The 14,452-nt window shown below is 43.0% G+C and overlaps 1 protein-coding gene across 10 annotated transcripts in view; it reads right to left on the bottom strand.

Moving 5' to 3' along the window:
* The window catches only part of DACH1 (dachshund family transcription factor 1), a 368,016-nt gene extending 356,072 nt beyond the window's left edge, over positions 1–11,944 (bottom strand). For 4 of the 10 annotated variants that reach the window (XM_038187143.2, XM_072032504.1, XM_038187213.2 and 1 more), the window contains exon 1: positions 9,910–11,943. In XM_038187143.2, the coding sequence (XP_038043071.1) occupies positions 9,910–10,655 (746 nt within the window). In that variant the 5' untranslated portion in view covers positions 10,656–11,943. Of the gene's footprint in view, positions 1–9,909 lie in introns of all 10 variants that reach the window. The other 6 variants (XM_038187196.2, XM_072032506.1, XM_072032507.1 and 3 more) reach the window with 3 other exon arrangements.
* Positions 11,945–14,452: the final 2,508 nt, after the last annotated feature.

Here is a 14,452-nt window from a genome sequence, read left to right as displayed (position 1 = left end):
AGGACTGCCCCACCTCAGCGCACAGACAGACTGACTTCCAAAGGAACCTCCCCCACAGGGACAGATACTGGGGGAGCTTTTAACTACAGATGCAAGAGGAAGGGTAGCAGACAAGAAATTCAGGGTCTTTAAGCAAATGGCTCTCCCATCACATTTAAATTTGAGATCTACATAGTATGGAGCTGGGCTTCTACTGAAGACAAATTCCACCCTTTCCTCCACTCCACTGAGACAATGCTACAGGAATTGTAGCATTTTTCTGAAAGGAAAAATCTGTGAAAAGTTATTAATTCTCAGCCACATCCCACCTGTTGGACCTTGAGGTGGCATCAAGCCAATCCAACAGCTGTGGCTATAGCCAAACATCTCTACTAAACACCTCACCAATGACCCGTATAGGAAATGTTATGCCTCCTTTAAATAACAATTTGATACATGCTCCTGAAAGAGATATGTGGTGTTAAATTACTCGTTCTAACACATTTTCCTCATAGTTTCTCAAAAATGTTCTTTTTACATAGCTAGACTTTAAATTGTAAATTATTGTAATAGGAATTTCATTTTCTACTGCTATCTTTGTTTTTAACATCATATTTTAGTATCAATGCAATTTTGAAGAGAATCAGTAGAATCATAAACCCCCTATAATAGACGATAGTATAAGAAAAATTATTTATTAATATTCTGTGTTTTTATTTTAATCAGGCCTAATAAAAGCTATGTTGGGAAAAGGAGAAGGGAGAAGGAAAGGAAGGAGGAGGGGAGAGGGAGAGAGAGGGCAAGGGCGAGGTCGAGGAGAGGAGAGAACTAGTCCTTTTTTGAATTAGAACAATATACATATAAATTTGCAGCAGTTTCATGGCAGTATCAGTCTTGAGTGATAAATACAGGTACATAGAAATAATAAGTCCTACGTATCATCAGCAAAAATAAGGTCCTACATATAATCTAAACCGTAGCAAGTGTTTTAACAAGAGATATAGATAGATAGATAGATAGATAAATAAATAAAGGGAGTGAGAACACATGACTTTTCATTTGTATCAGTCTACTATATGCTTTCCCATTTGTACTCACCCACCCCATCTTTTTGCTGTTGTTTTAAGCAGAAATCTAAGGAAATCAAAAGCAATTGGAAAATGGTTTAATTTCCTTCCCACTAAACTCTCAGTGACTATAAGAACTAAAACATTAAAAGTGACAGCCATGGGCACACATCTCTAAGTGCCCATCCCCTTAAAATGAGATAGGCTTTTTCTGTTCTACAAAAATGAATATAAAAAATCCCAGCAGGGGTTATAAAGCCATGGTTCTGATACTTATACTGATACAAATTCTGATACTCATTCATACCATCACTCTAATTTCCTAAAATTATTTAATACAAAAGAATGCAATACTCATAAAAAATATTTAAAAATGCAAAATGAATCTCCATTTTACTATTCTATGCAACAAGTGTAATTTATAGGACACTAACTCTAAAGCATTTTTAATGCTTTCAAACCATCTGTGCAAATGTAAGACAGTATATAGTAAGAGAGCTTTCTACCAAATATATGAATTGATTCTTTCACAGAAAAACTTCCAAGTATATTAACATTTGCTTGCTTTAAAAGATACATGTAGTCCATTGAAAGCAACAGGACTATCCACATTCTTAGAGGTAGGTATATGTTTTAAAACCACAGCATTTTTCTTCTAACATAAATAGATAAGTACTACAGGTGACCTCCAATACAGAAAGTTTTTTTACAGCAGACCAGGAGACTGGAAACATTGTGTACTTCATAAAGACAGATAACACTAGTATAAACATATACATATATTAAACATCAAGTTTATATTTTGACTACATTTGAGAAAAAAAAAAAGTATAATTAAAAAATATAGATATTTAGTAATGTCTTTCAAAGAACACTAAAACTATTAATAAACCCTGCCTAGGTTTATCAGATATAAATGTAATCCATTGCTAATACATCTCTTTAAAATACAGTACCTATAATCTGAGACCTGTAATTTTTTGACCTGTAAGTAAAAATCATGATCTATTTCCACTATTAAAAAAATACACCTAAGTCATTAGTAAGTATGAGAACAACATGAAATCAAGGTTACAAAAGATGTAATTAAATACTAATCAAATATATATTGCCTGTTCCCTTTATAGTTTACTTTTCACTGCTAATTTCTTTTTGATCCCTTACAATTCTTTTATGTAAGATGAAAAATCAAAGCATTTCCCAGAAGTAAAAGATTTTAAAAATAATTTCTACCATACAACAATTTGTATATACAAGCATATTCTGAGACATGTTCTGAACAACAGCTTTTTTGGCCAAATCTAAAATGCCTATTACATGTTCTCAGTACAACATTATTAACAAATGCTCTAACATGAACATTATTCAGTTATGAACTTGAATTGTGATGTTGTAATGCAATAAACATGTGCCTGTCAATTATGCTCAAATTTTTGCAACAGCCCCACTTACTCCTTCCTTCCCCTTTCTCCTCAGCCCCATTCAACTCCACTATGTATCACTACTATTTTAAGTTGTCAGCAAGGTAGTCTATTTGCATACCTATGTACTGCCCTCAGTTAGTAACACATTTTAAGTAACACATTGAACAATAAAAATACGTCTAATAGTTAAGATATTTTTCTTAATATTTTTAGTATTACCTAAAATCATGGTAACTAAATAAGTGAATAAGAAAACTAGTTTGAAAGCCTAGCTTGAATCCAAGCTTATTTTAGATCAAAAGGAACATAGAAGAATTTAGGCGTTTGGCTGTTTTAGAGAATAATTCTATAAAGTCTAAGGATACATAATTTTTTTTGATTATAACATGCTCTTATCTTAACGTAAAAGGAGATCTAGCTAATGTGACATGGTGAACCAGGAAATTTTCATTACATCTGTTTCTGAACTATAGATAATTTTAGACTTTCAAAAGACATGAAATCTCACTCTGATATTTGTAACAACAATATATATATATATTTCTTTTTTCATACTTAAATAATTTTCTTCTTCATAAGGAAGATGCAAATTATACAGGATGCAATGAAAATATCTACCGTAAATTAGTTTTGTAATCAACAGGGTACCCTTAAAAGGAAAAATGAACAGAAAGTTATGTAGGTATTGCTCACATGGGTAACAATAAAAACTTTAGCCAGCTTTATTAAATCAAAATCATAAACATTAAGAATATTAAAAAACAATTTGTGACTGTTTTATAAAGTTTCTATTTTGTTCCTAATGAATTGCTCGGATACAAACGATATACAGTATCTTTCCATTCGGTTCTGCAAATGGTATTGTATGTATTCACACACCTGCAGCAGAAAGATGTTTATCTTAAATATCACAAAACATCATTTAAAGCAATGTGAATTGAAATACAGTTTGTGATCCATTTCCTCAATCACAACACTTATAGGCATTTTCATTAGTTTTGGTGAGTGTATCCTGAACTGCCATTCAGAGTCATTTTAATCCGAAGAGACCAGAGGAGTCACAGAAGAGAGTGTAAGTATACAATATTTACAAAGTTATAGTATATATATATATATAGTATGGTACAGTATAGTTTTGCAGCTCATCACTATCTGTGGCTTAGAGTAAAAAAATTGAAATAGGGACTTAATTGTATGCTCAAAACTGATCCTCACTCTCATGAAATTCAGTGACAGCATTTTTGCACTTTATGCTGTGGAAAACACACTACTACTCTTTTTCTTTTTGTCCCATTAAAAAAAAAAAAAAAAAAAAGTAATGTTTTAAAACATGGTATCATAGTATTCACAGTTAATGAAAAAAATCCATATTTAATAGATTACCCTTCAATATTCTGCACTGCTTAAGAAATGAAACATCAGCAGTTCTTACAAGATGTCCCCAGCTGAGCACTGTAGCAGATAAATAAGCAGAACATAGTGAGTTAGGGGTAAAGTTATTTCTTGAAGCAAACTGGATTTTATTACTTCAAGTCACAGACGTACCTTGATTTTAAATATTAAGATTTTGGTTTATGCTTCAGGATATTTGAAAATAATTTAAGTGATAATGGAAAAAATAAAAATTCTTCCTTAATGCACACTGGAGAAATTATCTATATATGAATTAACTCTCTGGATCGTAATAGCTTTTTGCAGATGACTCTTCAACTCTACCATTTAAATACATATTTAAGCAACTAAAAATTTACTGTCATTTCATATTATGTCAGTCCACATTATGGCGCTGTTACAGTATGCACATTTAAAGATTATTGAAAAAATTACTGTTCATGTGCAGTACATAATTTGCAAAAGGTTAATAACTATTTTAAAACAACGAACGGCATTAACTTATAATGCAAAGCAGATGCCCCAAATGTTGTTTTTAAAACAAAACATATTTAACTTACAAAAGAACAAAGGGGATCTAAATCTAGTCCTGTTTCTTAAAAACAGACAGACGTTGCAGTTGTTTTGGACCCTTGGTTTGCTGGCTCATACAATTTTGAGAAAAGTCAATAGTTTCTGACTACTCACTCACTGTCCTATCCTGTAGCTAGAGATGCATTTTTACAGCTCAACTCATAAAGCTCTTTCACGAAGTGGTGATACTAGACAGGCTGAAAGAGATTTACCTGTACCAGGCCAGCAGAGATTGCAGTAATAATTTAATATATCTATGATGTAGTCCAAAAGGAAAATATTCAAATTCAATATAGTGTATGAGCATTGTGTGCTTCACATGCAATTCACTTCAGATGATGAATCACAGTGATGGGCAAAACCAGTCGCACGGAATAATCTAGCAGCAGGAGAAAACAGAAGAAATCCTAAAAGGCAGTCAAACAAGCATTACCATTTGCAACAGGCATTCAGAATACACTCCAGATTGAAGAATCTTAGGCACGCAAGGAGTAAATGACATTACTTCGGGCCGTGCTCATCAATTGTTGAGAAGCAGCAGCTCCAGAGGCCGGCTGCGGGTGCGGATGCTGCCAACAGGGGGCATTTTCCGCGGGTGCGCCCGTCCGCGCCCCTGCCGCCGGCGAGGGCTGGTGCTGAGCGCAAGGGAAGGCTCGGCGAGTTCAACAAACAAGCATCGTAAGTTGCACTGCTAACGTTTTCACCAGCACTCTTCCCTTCAGCAGACATCAGGAGAGTGAAAACAAGCGCCCCGGACAGGCTGAAGAGCCTCACTCATTATGTGTGCAGCCCCGAAAAGGGAGCATAGGCCTAAATGTGAACTTAGTATTCGGGCAGAGGTGGAGAGAGATTGTGGAAATAGAAAACCTATTTATTTGCTGGCAAGTATATTTCACTGTGCTTTCATATAGTCCATTCTCTTAAGTAATGCTGATGCAAAATTGACAAAAAAAAACATGCACTTCTATATAAACTTCTATATAAGATTTCTTAAAAATATATATATATATATATAAATAGCTGTAAGACAAAGGAGAAGTTAATCAAATTGAATACTTCACAAAAAAAAAAAAAAAAAAAAAAAAAAAAAAAGTGAATCAACCAGGAAGAAATTTATCTGTGCCCATCACCACCAGCCCTTCCCAGCCCTGCACACGAACAGCACACGCAGCGTTGCACAACGGACTGCGAACATTCACTGGGGAGAAATGTTCCCTTCCTCAAGTATCAGATACTGGGTTACTGCCAGCAACTAAGTATCAGATTAAAGGGATAAATAGTCTGTTCTGTTGTAGTAATTATGCTCCAAAGATCTCAGCTTCTAATTTATAATATTTACCAATAAATAAATGCCATGAGATGGGTATTAAAGTTCTGTTATTGCAAGCGGCTGAAGTCTTTTAGGGGTTTTTAAGCCTGAATGAGCCACCTCTAAAGCTTTTACTCCTTCTTTATGGTTACTACAATTTATCCTCTGGCCTTCCAGAAGACTTCTTTGCTTGTAAAACCTACCATATTTCTGCTGATTATATTTTACTAATCTGCGGCAAGGGAGGTCATCAATATAAACTACAGATAGTATATATTTGAAATTATTTGCAGCTGCACTTGCTGACCTGTTTAAAACATCTATGATCTGTACTAGCCTATCTGGGTGAGATACTCCTTTAATTAATACAAACAGGAGAAAAACTATGCAAGTGTGCAGTATTCAGTAAACAAGCACATGCCAGGTCCACATAATTTGAGAGAAGCAGAATCTAGCAAAGAGAGACTGTGTAACTGCAGTCAGTGTAAACCAAGCTTTGGAGAGAACTGTTTTATGTCCAGCATCTTTCCCCTCTGCACTCAAAGTCAATTGGGTTGTTCTCCAAAATTTGTAAACAGCCTTCAAACAGTGCAAATAATTCTCTGTTTTAAGTATGAATGTCAATGAACTCATTCAAATCATCTTCAAATGTCAGCAAAGATTAACATATCCTGGCCACAGGAGGGAGGTCAGAAGAAAGCATGCTTTTAGTTTTTAATGGGCATGATCCAAAGCCAGTCTAAGTCTATGGGAAAACTCCAGGAAGGGACCAGCATGGAAAAATTCCACAACAAGTACTCGAAACACAAGAGACCAGAACAATCTGGGATCAATAGCTTCCAGGTCATTAATCCTATGCAGGTGACATCCAGTGAACAGTTCACTACTCTGTTTCACGTACACATTCAAGAAACCTGACTCGATTGGGGTCTAATAGCTTTAAATATTTTTCATGTTTTTCCTTTACATTTCTCCTATTTGTTTGGCATGTGGCTTTCTAGCATCCCATTAATGTCAAACCGTTTAATCATAATGTAGGCTAAATGCACAGTTTGCTATTTCCTGGATTTCTGTTTGGTGACCAATGCTTTTTTTACAGGGAAAATAAAAGGAAAGGTCAGTATGACCAGAAAAGAAAAGTCATCTTCCATAACGGAAGACTATTTTTCCAGTGAACTGATACAGAAGCCTAATTTAGAAAAAGGTCCTTTAGTATCATGTTATTATTAGTAGTATCACAAATAAACACAGAAACCAATTCACTTTACAGACCTCCACATTAAGCATTCAATAGAAAATCCCTTGGTGTTTTATTGATTTTTGTTTTATTGATTTTTTTAAATAGCAATATCACAGTTAAAATGCATCATTTTGGTGAAACACATCTAAAACTTTTCTATCTCGAAATAAGTTATTACAAATTATTTCCACAGCAACTGGCAACTAACGATTCAATCCATTTAAAGAACAACAAAGTAATGGCTTTATTTGGATGCCTTTTTTGATTAAATAACGTATTAACCTTGATGAAGCTTTCCAAAAAGGGATTAGTGTATTCAAGTGCATCAGCTGATTATGAGACAAATATAACAGTGATAAGTTGCTGGTTCGAAATTTTTGAATCTGATGACTGTAACAATTTAGCCGCTAGGATGGAGTTGGCTCTTACAGCTCCCATCTCAACAGCAAGTGTCCACCCAGGATACAAAAAGACATCACCCAGATAAAGTACACAGTAACTGAGTGTCTGGAAAGGTCACGTAAATCACTAAACCAAGTAGACAAAAATATCCTACATAAGTACTGTACAGTCAGATATAATTAAAAATAATTAAATTGTGAGGAAAGAATCAGAATGAAATGTGTTGGAGGGGAAACCCTGAAAGTAAATACAGTTTTATGTTCCAATGGTATCATCCATTTTGACCAAAACTCACTGACCCACTTTGCTTTATTTGTCTATACTGTAATAATACATTTTGCATACCTATTGTAAATCCTTTCCATTAAGTTATTTGCTTAATGGATGCATAAATACGTCTACTACAATTACGCTTTTTAAGGGTCAAACCCTATCCACTTCTGAACCCACTGCTGTAATTTCTACTGTGCTGGATGATAACACAGCAGACCTCAGAAACAGTTGAAACACAGCCGATTTTGTACTGTTGACATGATCAACCCGTGTTACAACCAGGCTGCCAAACCCTTTCATAACCCTGCCAAGTCCAGGAATTGGTGTCCCTGTATTCCACCCTGCCCCCCTCCAAAAAAAAAAAAAAAAGTTGATCTATTTTTTAATTTTATGTGTTGAAATTACTTCTCGCATGATATGAGCATGGCAAACTAGAACTGGTGTCACTTTGTTTTAAGGACCAAATCTTGAACTCTTGCAGATGAGTTACAGGTTAGATGCCACACAGAGACATCTCTTAAGATCCACGTTGCTTCCACATGAAACAAGGCAGGGTTACCGATGCAGCTACACTTATGTCAGAGCTTGGAAGTTACTCCAGGCTGTTTTGTCTTGCTGCCCCGAAAAACAGAAACTTGAGCCATTAGTCTAACAACAGAGTAAGTGCTTTGCTCTGCCTGGCTCAATGCTAAGGAGTCCCAGCTACCCTCAGTCAGGGGGGGAAGAAGGGAATGCCCCACCCGGTCATTAGTAAGGGGAATGAGCACGGAATCACACGGGGTTAATTCTCCACGTGCTGGCTGTAGCTGCACCTTGAAATCCGACGATGAGAAAGCGAAACGAGCCGGGTCTGCCTGTTTGCGCATACTGAAAGTAGCATCGAGACTTTGTCTGCAGCCTCCTCACTGGAGAGCCTTCCCTGCTGTGTAAAGTTCCCAGCACCCCTAAACCGGAGCCACCCCCAGCTCCTGCCGAACTAGGGGGCTCAGCTCTTCGGGTCACAACACTCCTGCGACCCCTTTTCCTGATCGAGCCGCCCCAAACCCTGTAACCTACAGATGGCGAGACACCAGCCCCCCTCTTTAACCCCCGCTTGCAAAGCAGGCAGCTCTCGCAGCAGGAATTTCCTCTTTCGCCAGCTCCTTCTTCTCCCCGGTCGTTGTCGAGTTTGGGGCTTCCCTCCTCCTCCTCCTCCTCCCCCCGACCCGCGGGGTGCGAGGGCCGGGCAGCCCGGCGGCGTGCGCGTAATCTGCGCGCCCCCCCCCCCCCCCTCACGCTGCGCGGTGCCACGACTCAGCCTGTCCAAACCTCCCCCCCAAAAAAAAAACTCCTGCTCCCCCCCGCCGCCCCCCATCCTCGGCCGGCTCCGGGGCGCCGGGCGCTGCTCGCACCTGCTCCAGGGGGCCCGAGCCCCCCGGGGGGGGGGGGGGGGGGGGCAGCCCGACCACCCCAAAAAAAAAAAACACAAAAAAGCGCCTCCTCGCCGCCTTCCCGCCCTCTCCCTCCCCTCTCGCCATGTGGCAACTGCCCCCTCGCCCTATACAAAAGTGCACGTGCCCTTTGGGATGCGTGACAGCGGCGGATGGCCGAGTGGCCTTCCCACCCCCCCCCCCCCCCGGATAGGGCTCTCCGCCCGGGAAGTGCCCCGGAAGGCAACGATTGACGCGAAACCCAAGATCGCCCCCCCCCCCCCACACACACCCGACCCCAAACCCAGGACCGCTCCCCGCCCACCCCCGTGCGCCCTGCAGGCCGCCTTCTCCCAGGGCTGTGCATTTTAAAGGGCTGAACTTGAGGAGGGGGCGCGTCAGAAAACACTTTGGGGGGCCCTGCTGCTGCTGCCGCCCCCTGCCCCGCACCCTTCGCCCCCCGCGTAAACTGCGCGCTGCGCTGCGCAGCCCCCGGCCGCCCCGGCGGGGGGGGGGGACCAGAGGATGGGGGGGTGAAGGGGACAATGACAAGGCGACAGTTGCGCGGCGCGGAGGGAAGGGGGCAGAAACACCCTTTTCTTCGCTCTCCCCGTCCCACCAAGAAGCAGCGCGGCCGGGTGCGGAGCAGGCCGGTGGGGTGCCAGGGCAGGAGGGGAACGGGGGGAAAAAAAGAGGGGGCGACGGCATGGGGCCGCAGGACGCCCCCCTCCCCCCCCAGCAGTGAGCGGCGGCGTGGGGGTGGGACGGGGGCGGCGGCTGGGGGGGGATAATGGGACGGGGGGGGGTGCCTCGGGATGTGCGTGTGCCTTGCGGCTGTTACCTGGCGTTGGTGCAGTCGTTGTAGAGGGTCTCGAAATCCTTCCTGGAGATGAGTTTGCAGCGGTTGACCCCGGGCTGGATGGCCCCCAGCCCCCGCAGGATGCGGACCTGCTCCACGTTGCAGACCACGGGCGTGATCTCCAGGCGCTTCAGCTTGGTGTAGACCGTGTGCAAGCCCCCCACCAAGTGCTTCAGGAAGAGGTCGAAAGCCTGGGGCAGGCAGATGAGCTCGCAGCCCTCCACGGTGAAGGAGGCCACTTTGGCCCCCCTCAGATCCACCATCTTGCACTCGTTATTCTGGGGGGTGTTCTCCACCGGGGACGGGGTCGAGTACACGGGCTTGCCGGGCAGGCTGCTGGCCGCGCTGGCCGCGCTGGCATTGGGAGCGGAGGTGCTGCTGCTGCCGCTGCTGCTGCTGCTGCTGCCGCTGCTGCTGCCGGTGCTGCCGGTGCCGGTGCCCAGGCTGGGGCTGCCGCCGCCGCCGCCGTTACCGCCGCCGGTGGTGGTGGTGGTGGAGGTGACTGTGGCCGCCGCCGCCGCCGCCGCTGCGATGGGCTCCGGCCGGAATAGGTTTGTCCCCGAAGCGGCCGGCGGGGGAGCGATGGACGGAGACGGAGAGGAGGTGGCCGCCGCCGCCGCCGAGGAGGAGGAGGTGGTGGTGGTGGTGGTGCAGGCGGCAGAAGTTGAGACCGGAGGCTGAGGGGGGACCAGCTGGGTCGGAGGGATCAAAGCAGCCGGTACGGCCATGGTCACATATACGGCGGAGGGGGGCAGGGGGAGGGGGGAAAGTTCCCACACACACACGCAGGGGAAAGGGGAAAATTAAAAAAAAAAAATAAAAAAATAAAAAATTTAAAAAAAAAAAAAAAAGGAAAGGAGAGGAGAAGGGAGGAGGGGGGAGAAGAAAGGGGGAATAACCCCGGATCAGGTGCTGCGGCGAGCGAGAGAGCAGGGGGCAGAGTGAGAGAGAGAAACGCACAAAGTGTCCCGCAAGTGGGGACGGAGGAGGAGGAGGAGGAGGAGAAGTCCGCTCCGGGCGGCGGGGCTGGGGCCGAGGGGAGGGGGGAGGGCAGTTTCTTTTTGTGGTCCTTGCTCTAGCACCACGTTAAAGACGAAGGTGAAAAGGAGGAGGTTTGAAGGACTTCGGTTCTCTCTGGCAAGTACATTGATCAAAGATTGAGAGGGGAATGACAGAGAGAAAATGAGCTGGGAAGTGCAGGCTGCCGCCGCCGCTCGCCGCTCGCTCGCTCTCTGGACGAGTTGTTGTTGTCACACGGTGCGGAGGGGAGGAGCTCCGGCAACTTGAAATACCCTTTGAAGCAGCAAAAGGCTCACTCACTAGTATTAACCCAAATTATCCAACCAGGAACCCGGAGCAGGGAAACAGAGGGAGAGGGAGAGAAGTCCCTCTACCTCCCCCCCTCCTCCTCTTCAGGAACCGTTAGATTACATGTTTCATATTTCACCCCACCAGAGACGAGATGTAATTTTCCCAGCCCTTTCCAGCAGTGGCTTGTCAACACACTTTGTGGGGGAACGCCGGAGTCTCCAGCTTCCCCCGAAGCCGTCGGAAGCGGGGCGCTGCCCGCACACCTTGCGGCCGCCCCGGCGGGGGCTGGGGGCAGCGGCGGACCAAAGCGCGAGGCTCCGGACGGGTTTGTCCTTGTCGCTCCTGTCGTCCTCCCGAGCCCCCAGCAGCTGAGGGTCCGGGGGCAGCAGCGCCTTTGTTGCGCGGGGGGTAGGCGGCAGCGGGGCAGCGCAGCCCCCACGCAAAAAAAAAAAAAAAAAAAGCGCAGCGCGGCGACATCTAGGGGGGGACACGGGGGACCGGGTCTGGCGACCGTATCCACCGCGAAAGGGGAGGGGATGGCGGAAAACGTGGCCGGAGCGACGCCGGAGTCACTTCGGAGCGAGGCGCGGCGCGCAACAGGTGGCCGCGCAGCCTGCGCCAGGTAGCGCGGAAGATGAGCTGCTGCGCTTGCCCACACATGCGCAGTCCCTTAGCCCTGCTCGGGAGCCCCGCGGTCTCAGAGCTCCCTGCCCAGCGCCAAAGTTTGGGATGGAGTTCTGAAGGGGAATCGTGGCGCTTTGGGCAGCTCGCCGGGCTCGGGTTGGTCGGGAGAGCCCAGAGCTCTGCGCTGGCTCCTCTCGAGGGGCACTTCACGCTCTGAAGGAGCGAAGGAATGTTCATTCATAGAGCTGGGCAGGTGCGAAAATAACGTGGGTAAAATTTTACCAGTTTCAAAGGATGAGCTGTGTTTAATGGTGGTGCATGTATCTGCCCATAGTTTTTTTTTTTTTTTTTTCTTCTTCTTAATGTGTATTATTATGTGAGATATGACTCATGGGATGACACATCTACTGAGTGGATAATCTCAGCTGTAGTAATTCTGTGGAGGGGAATTTCCATGCTATCAGATGTAAAGCATTTTCATATGTCTTCTTGCTGGTAGTACTTCAACTCCAATGGAAGGCCGTTTGTATTTTAATACCACAGAGGATGTCATTTTGATCGTGAAATTTTAGCTATCGTACACTAAAACCTTTTAAACTGGCAAATAAGCCCAAGAAAATACAAAGCGGCTTTCATTTTGAAATCTCATGTACACACTTGTGCAGAACACTTCTTCAACACCTTTTCAGATGTTTCTCAGAACATTTTTCAGAGAAGTTTATACAGCTTCAGTGGCAGGATCTAGTGTTGACGTAAAACTTGGAATACCCTGAAAACCATAAAATGCTCTGTTCTCAGATGTAGCAAACCAGCTTGGTTCATGTCTTCTTTGCCTCAACCGTCCTTTTGCATCTCACCTTCTCTTACATGTTGTGAAGACATAAAACAAATCATTGAGAAGATCAGAACAGAGACAGACACACGTGATATTGGCACTTCAACATCTGAGTGAACTCTTAGTTAGAAAACCTGCCATTTCATTTATTGTCTACCTTCCCTACAATGTGATGCACACCAGCCTTCTTCTTGTGTGCCCTCACAGACATACATCCATCATGGTTCAACACAATATAAAGAAAATGTAGTTTGAAAGGGTTTACTACCACAGGTTTGGGTTAACCACATTTTGAGTGAAACAATGGGATTAGAAACCTAGGGAAATAAGAGATTTATGAAAGGGTTCCAGACTCCTTGAAGCTTCTTGCTTGTTAAATGTTTCTAACGATTATGTGAGTGACTGGATTTATTTCAAATCACATATACACTCACACACACACGTAACACACCAACAAATCCTGAGGTGTCTCTTTGCAAACTTTTTTTTTTTTTTTTTAGATTGCATTTCTGTTACTTGCTGACCCTTTCATATAACTGTATTGTTGGGTGTTTTCGTTTTTGTCCCTGTGTTGATATCAGCAAAACTCAAATTACTGTAACTGATATTTGAAAATTCTCCCTGTGTCAAGTGAAGACTTATGGTGCTGAAATCAATAAGACTGTTTAAAATTCAAAGACCTGCAAATCGTTCTGTTTGTCCTTTGATAGGGCCTGGGCTGATTAAAATGCGACCAAGAAAGCTTAATTGCTGCACTAATTAAGAAGTCTTTAATTTCTTTCCTGGAATATTGTTTGAAGCAGGGCTTCTGTTCTGCTCATATAACTGTTCAGGGCAGGTATTCACTCTGTTTCTCTGTCTCCCTCTCTTTTTTCTTTAGAAAATTTCCTTATAATAAAATGTATGTTAAAGCAGTAAGATGTATTGACAGTGATTGTAATTTATGACTAAAAAAAAAAAAAAAGAGACTGATATGGGGTTCACTATTGTATTAAATTACAATTTTTGAGGGCAGCTGTAAGGAGTAAAATGCAATTAGAAAATGTATTGTAGCTGTTGCATTTTAAGGAATCTGAGTAACCGACTGACAGGAGATAGGACAGTACATCAGTTCCCTCCCCTTTCTTCAGTTATAATTGATAATTAAATATTTAAATTCATTCAGATTGAAAAAAAAAAAAAAAAAAAGATAAATACTTGTCTTTTGAACGTGCGTGAAGGAATGGACCGGGGGGGAGGGGATGCATACAGAAGATAGGCACCTGGTGAGGATGAATTGTATATTACCATGTTAAGTTCATTTGAAATATTTTTTTTTCTTTATTTATTTTGAATTTATTTTCCTAAGACATTTCTCTCTTGTATCTTGTCTTATCCTCATCCAGTGACCTACTTTGTTCACCAATTTCTGAAGAGAAGAAACTAAATGATTTCACAAAGCTTTCTGTGTGATCAATAGAGTAATGTTTTAGGTTTAATCATGCTGCGTTATAATTCTGGCAAATGACTGCCAAGCATAAGACTTTAAGAAAGGAGCAAGCACAGGCAAAGAGAAGGTAAGTTCTGTTTTACTGTTAATCCCTAGGGTCTTAAGCAGTAGTTCTCCTTTGAAGAGCTATCTGTTATTTTGAGGTAAGACTGAGAAAGAAGGAGGGACCTCATACCGAATCCCCCCTGCATCGTTCAGGAAAATAGAACCATAGAAATGCGAGCCTGTGAACTGGGATCCCTTTTTTGCCCTTCCACCAAGATATT

This window comes from Anas platyrhynchos, chromosome 1 (assembly GCF_047663525.1).
Source record: "Anas platyrhynchos isolate ZD024472 breed Pekin duck chromosome 1, IASCAAS_PekinDuck_T2T, whole genome shotgun sequence".
In the NCBI taxonomy this organism is placed as follows: domain Eukaryota; kingdom Metazoa; phylum Chordata; class Aves; order Anseriformes; family Anatidae; genus Anas; species Anas platyrhynchos.
The sequence above is the reverse complement of the archived record's forward strand: the minus strand, read 5'-3'. Positions and strand labels throughout refer to the sequence as shown.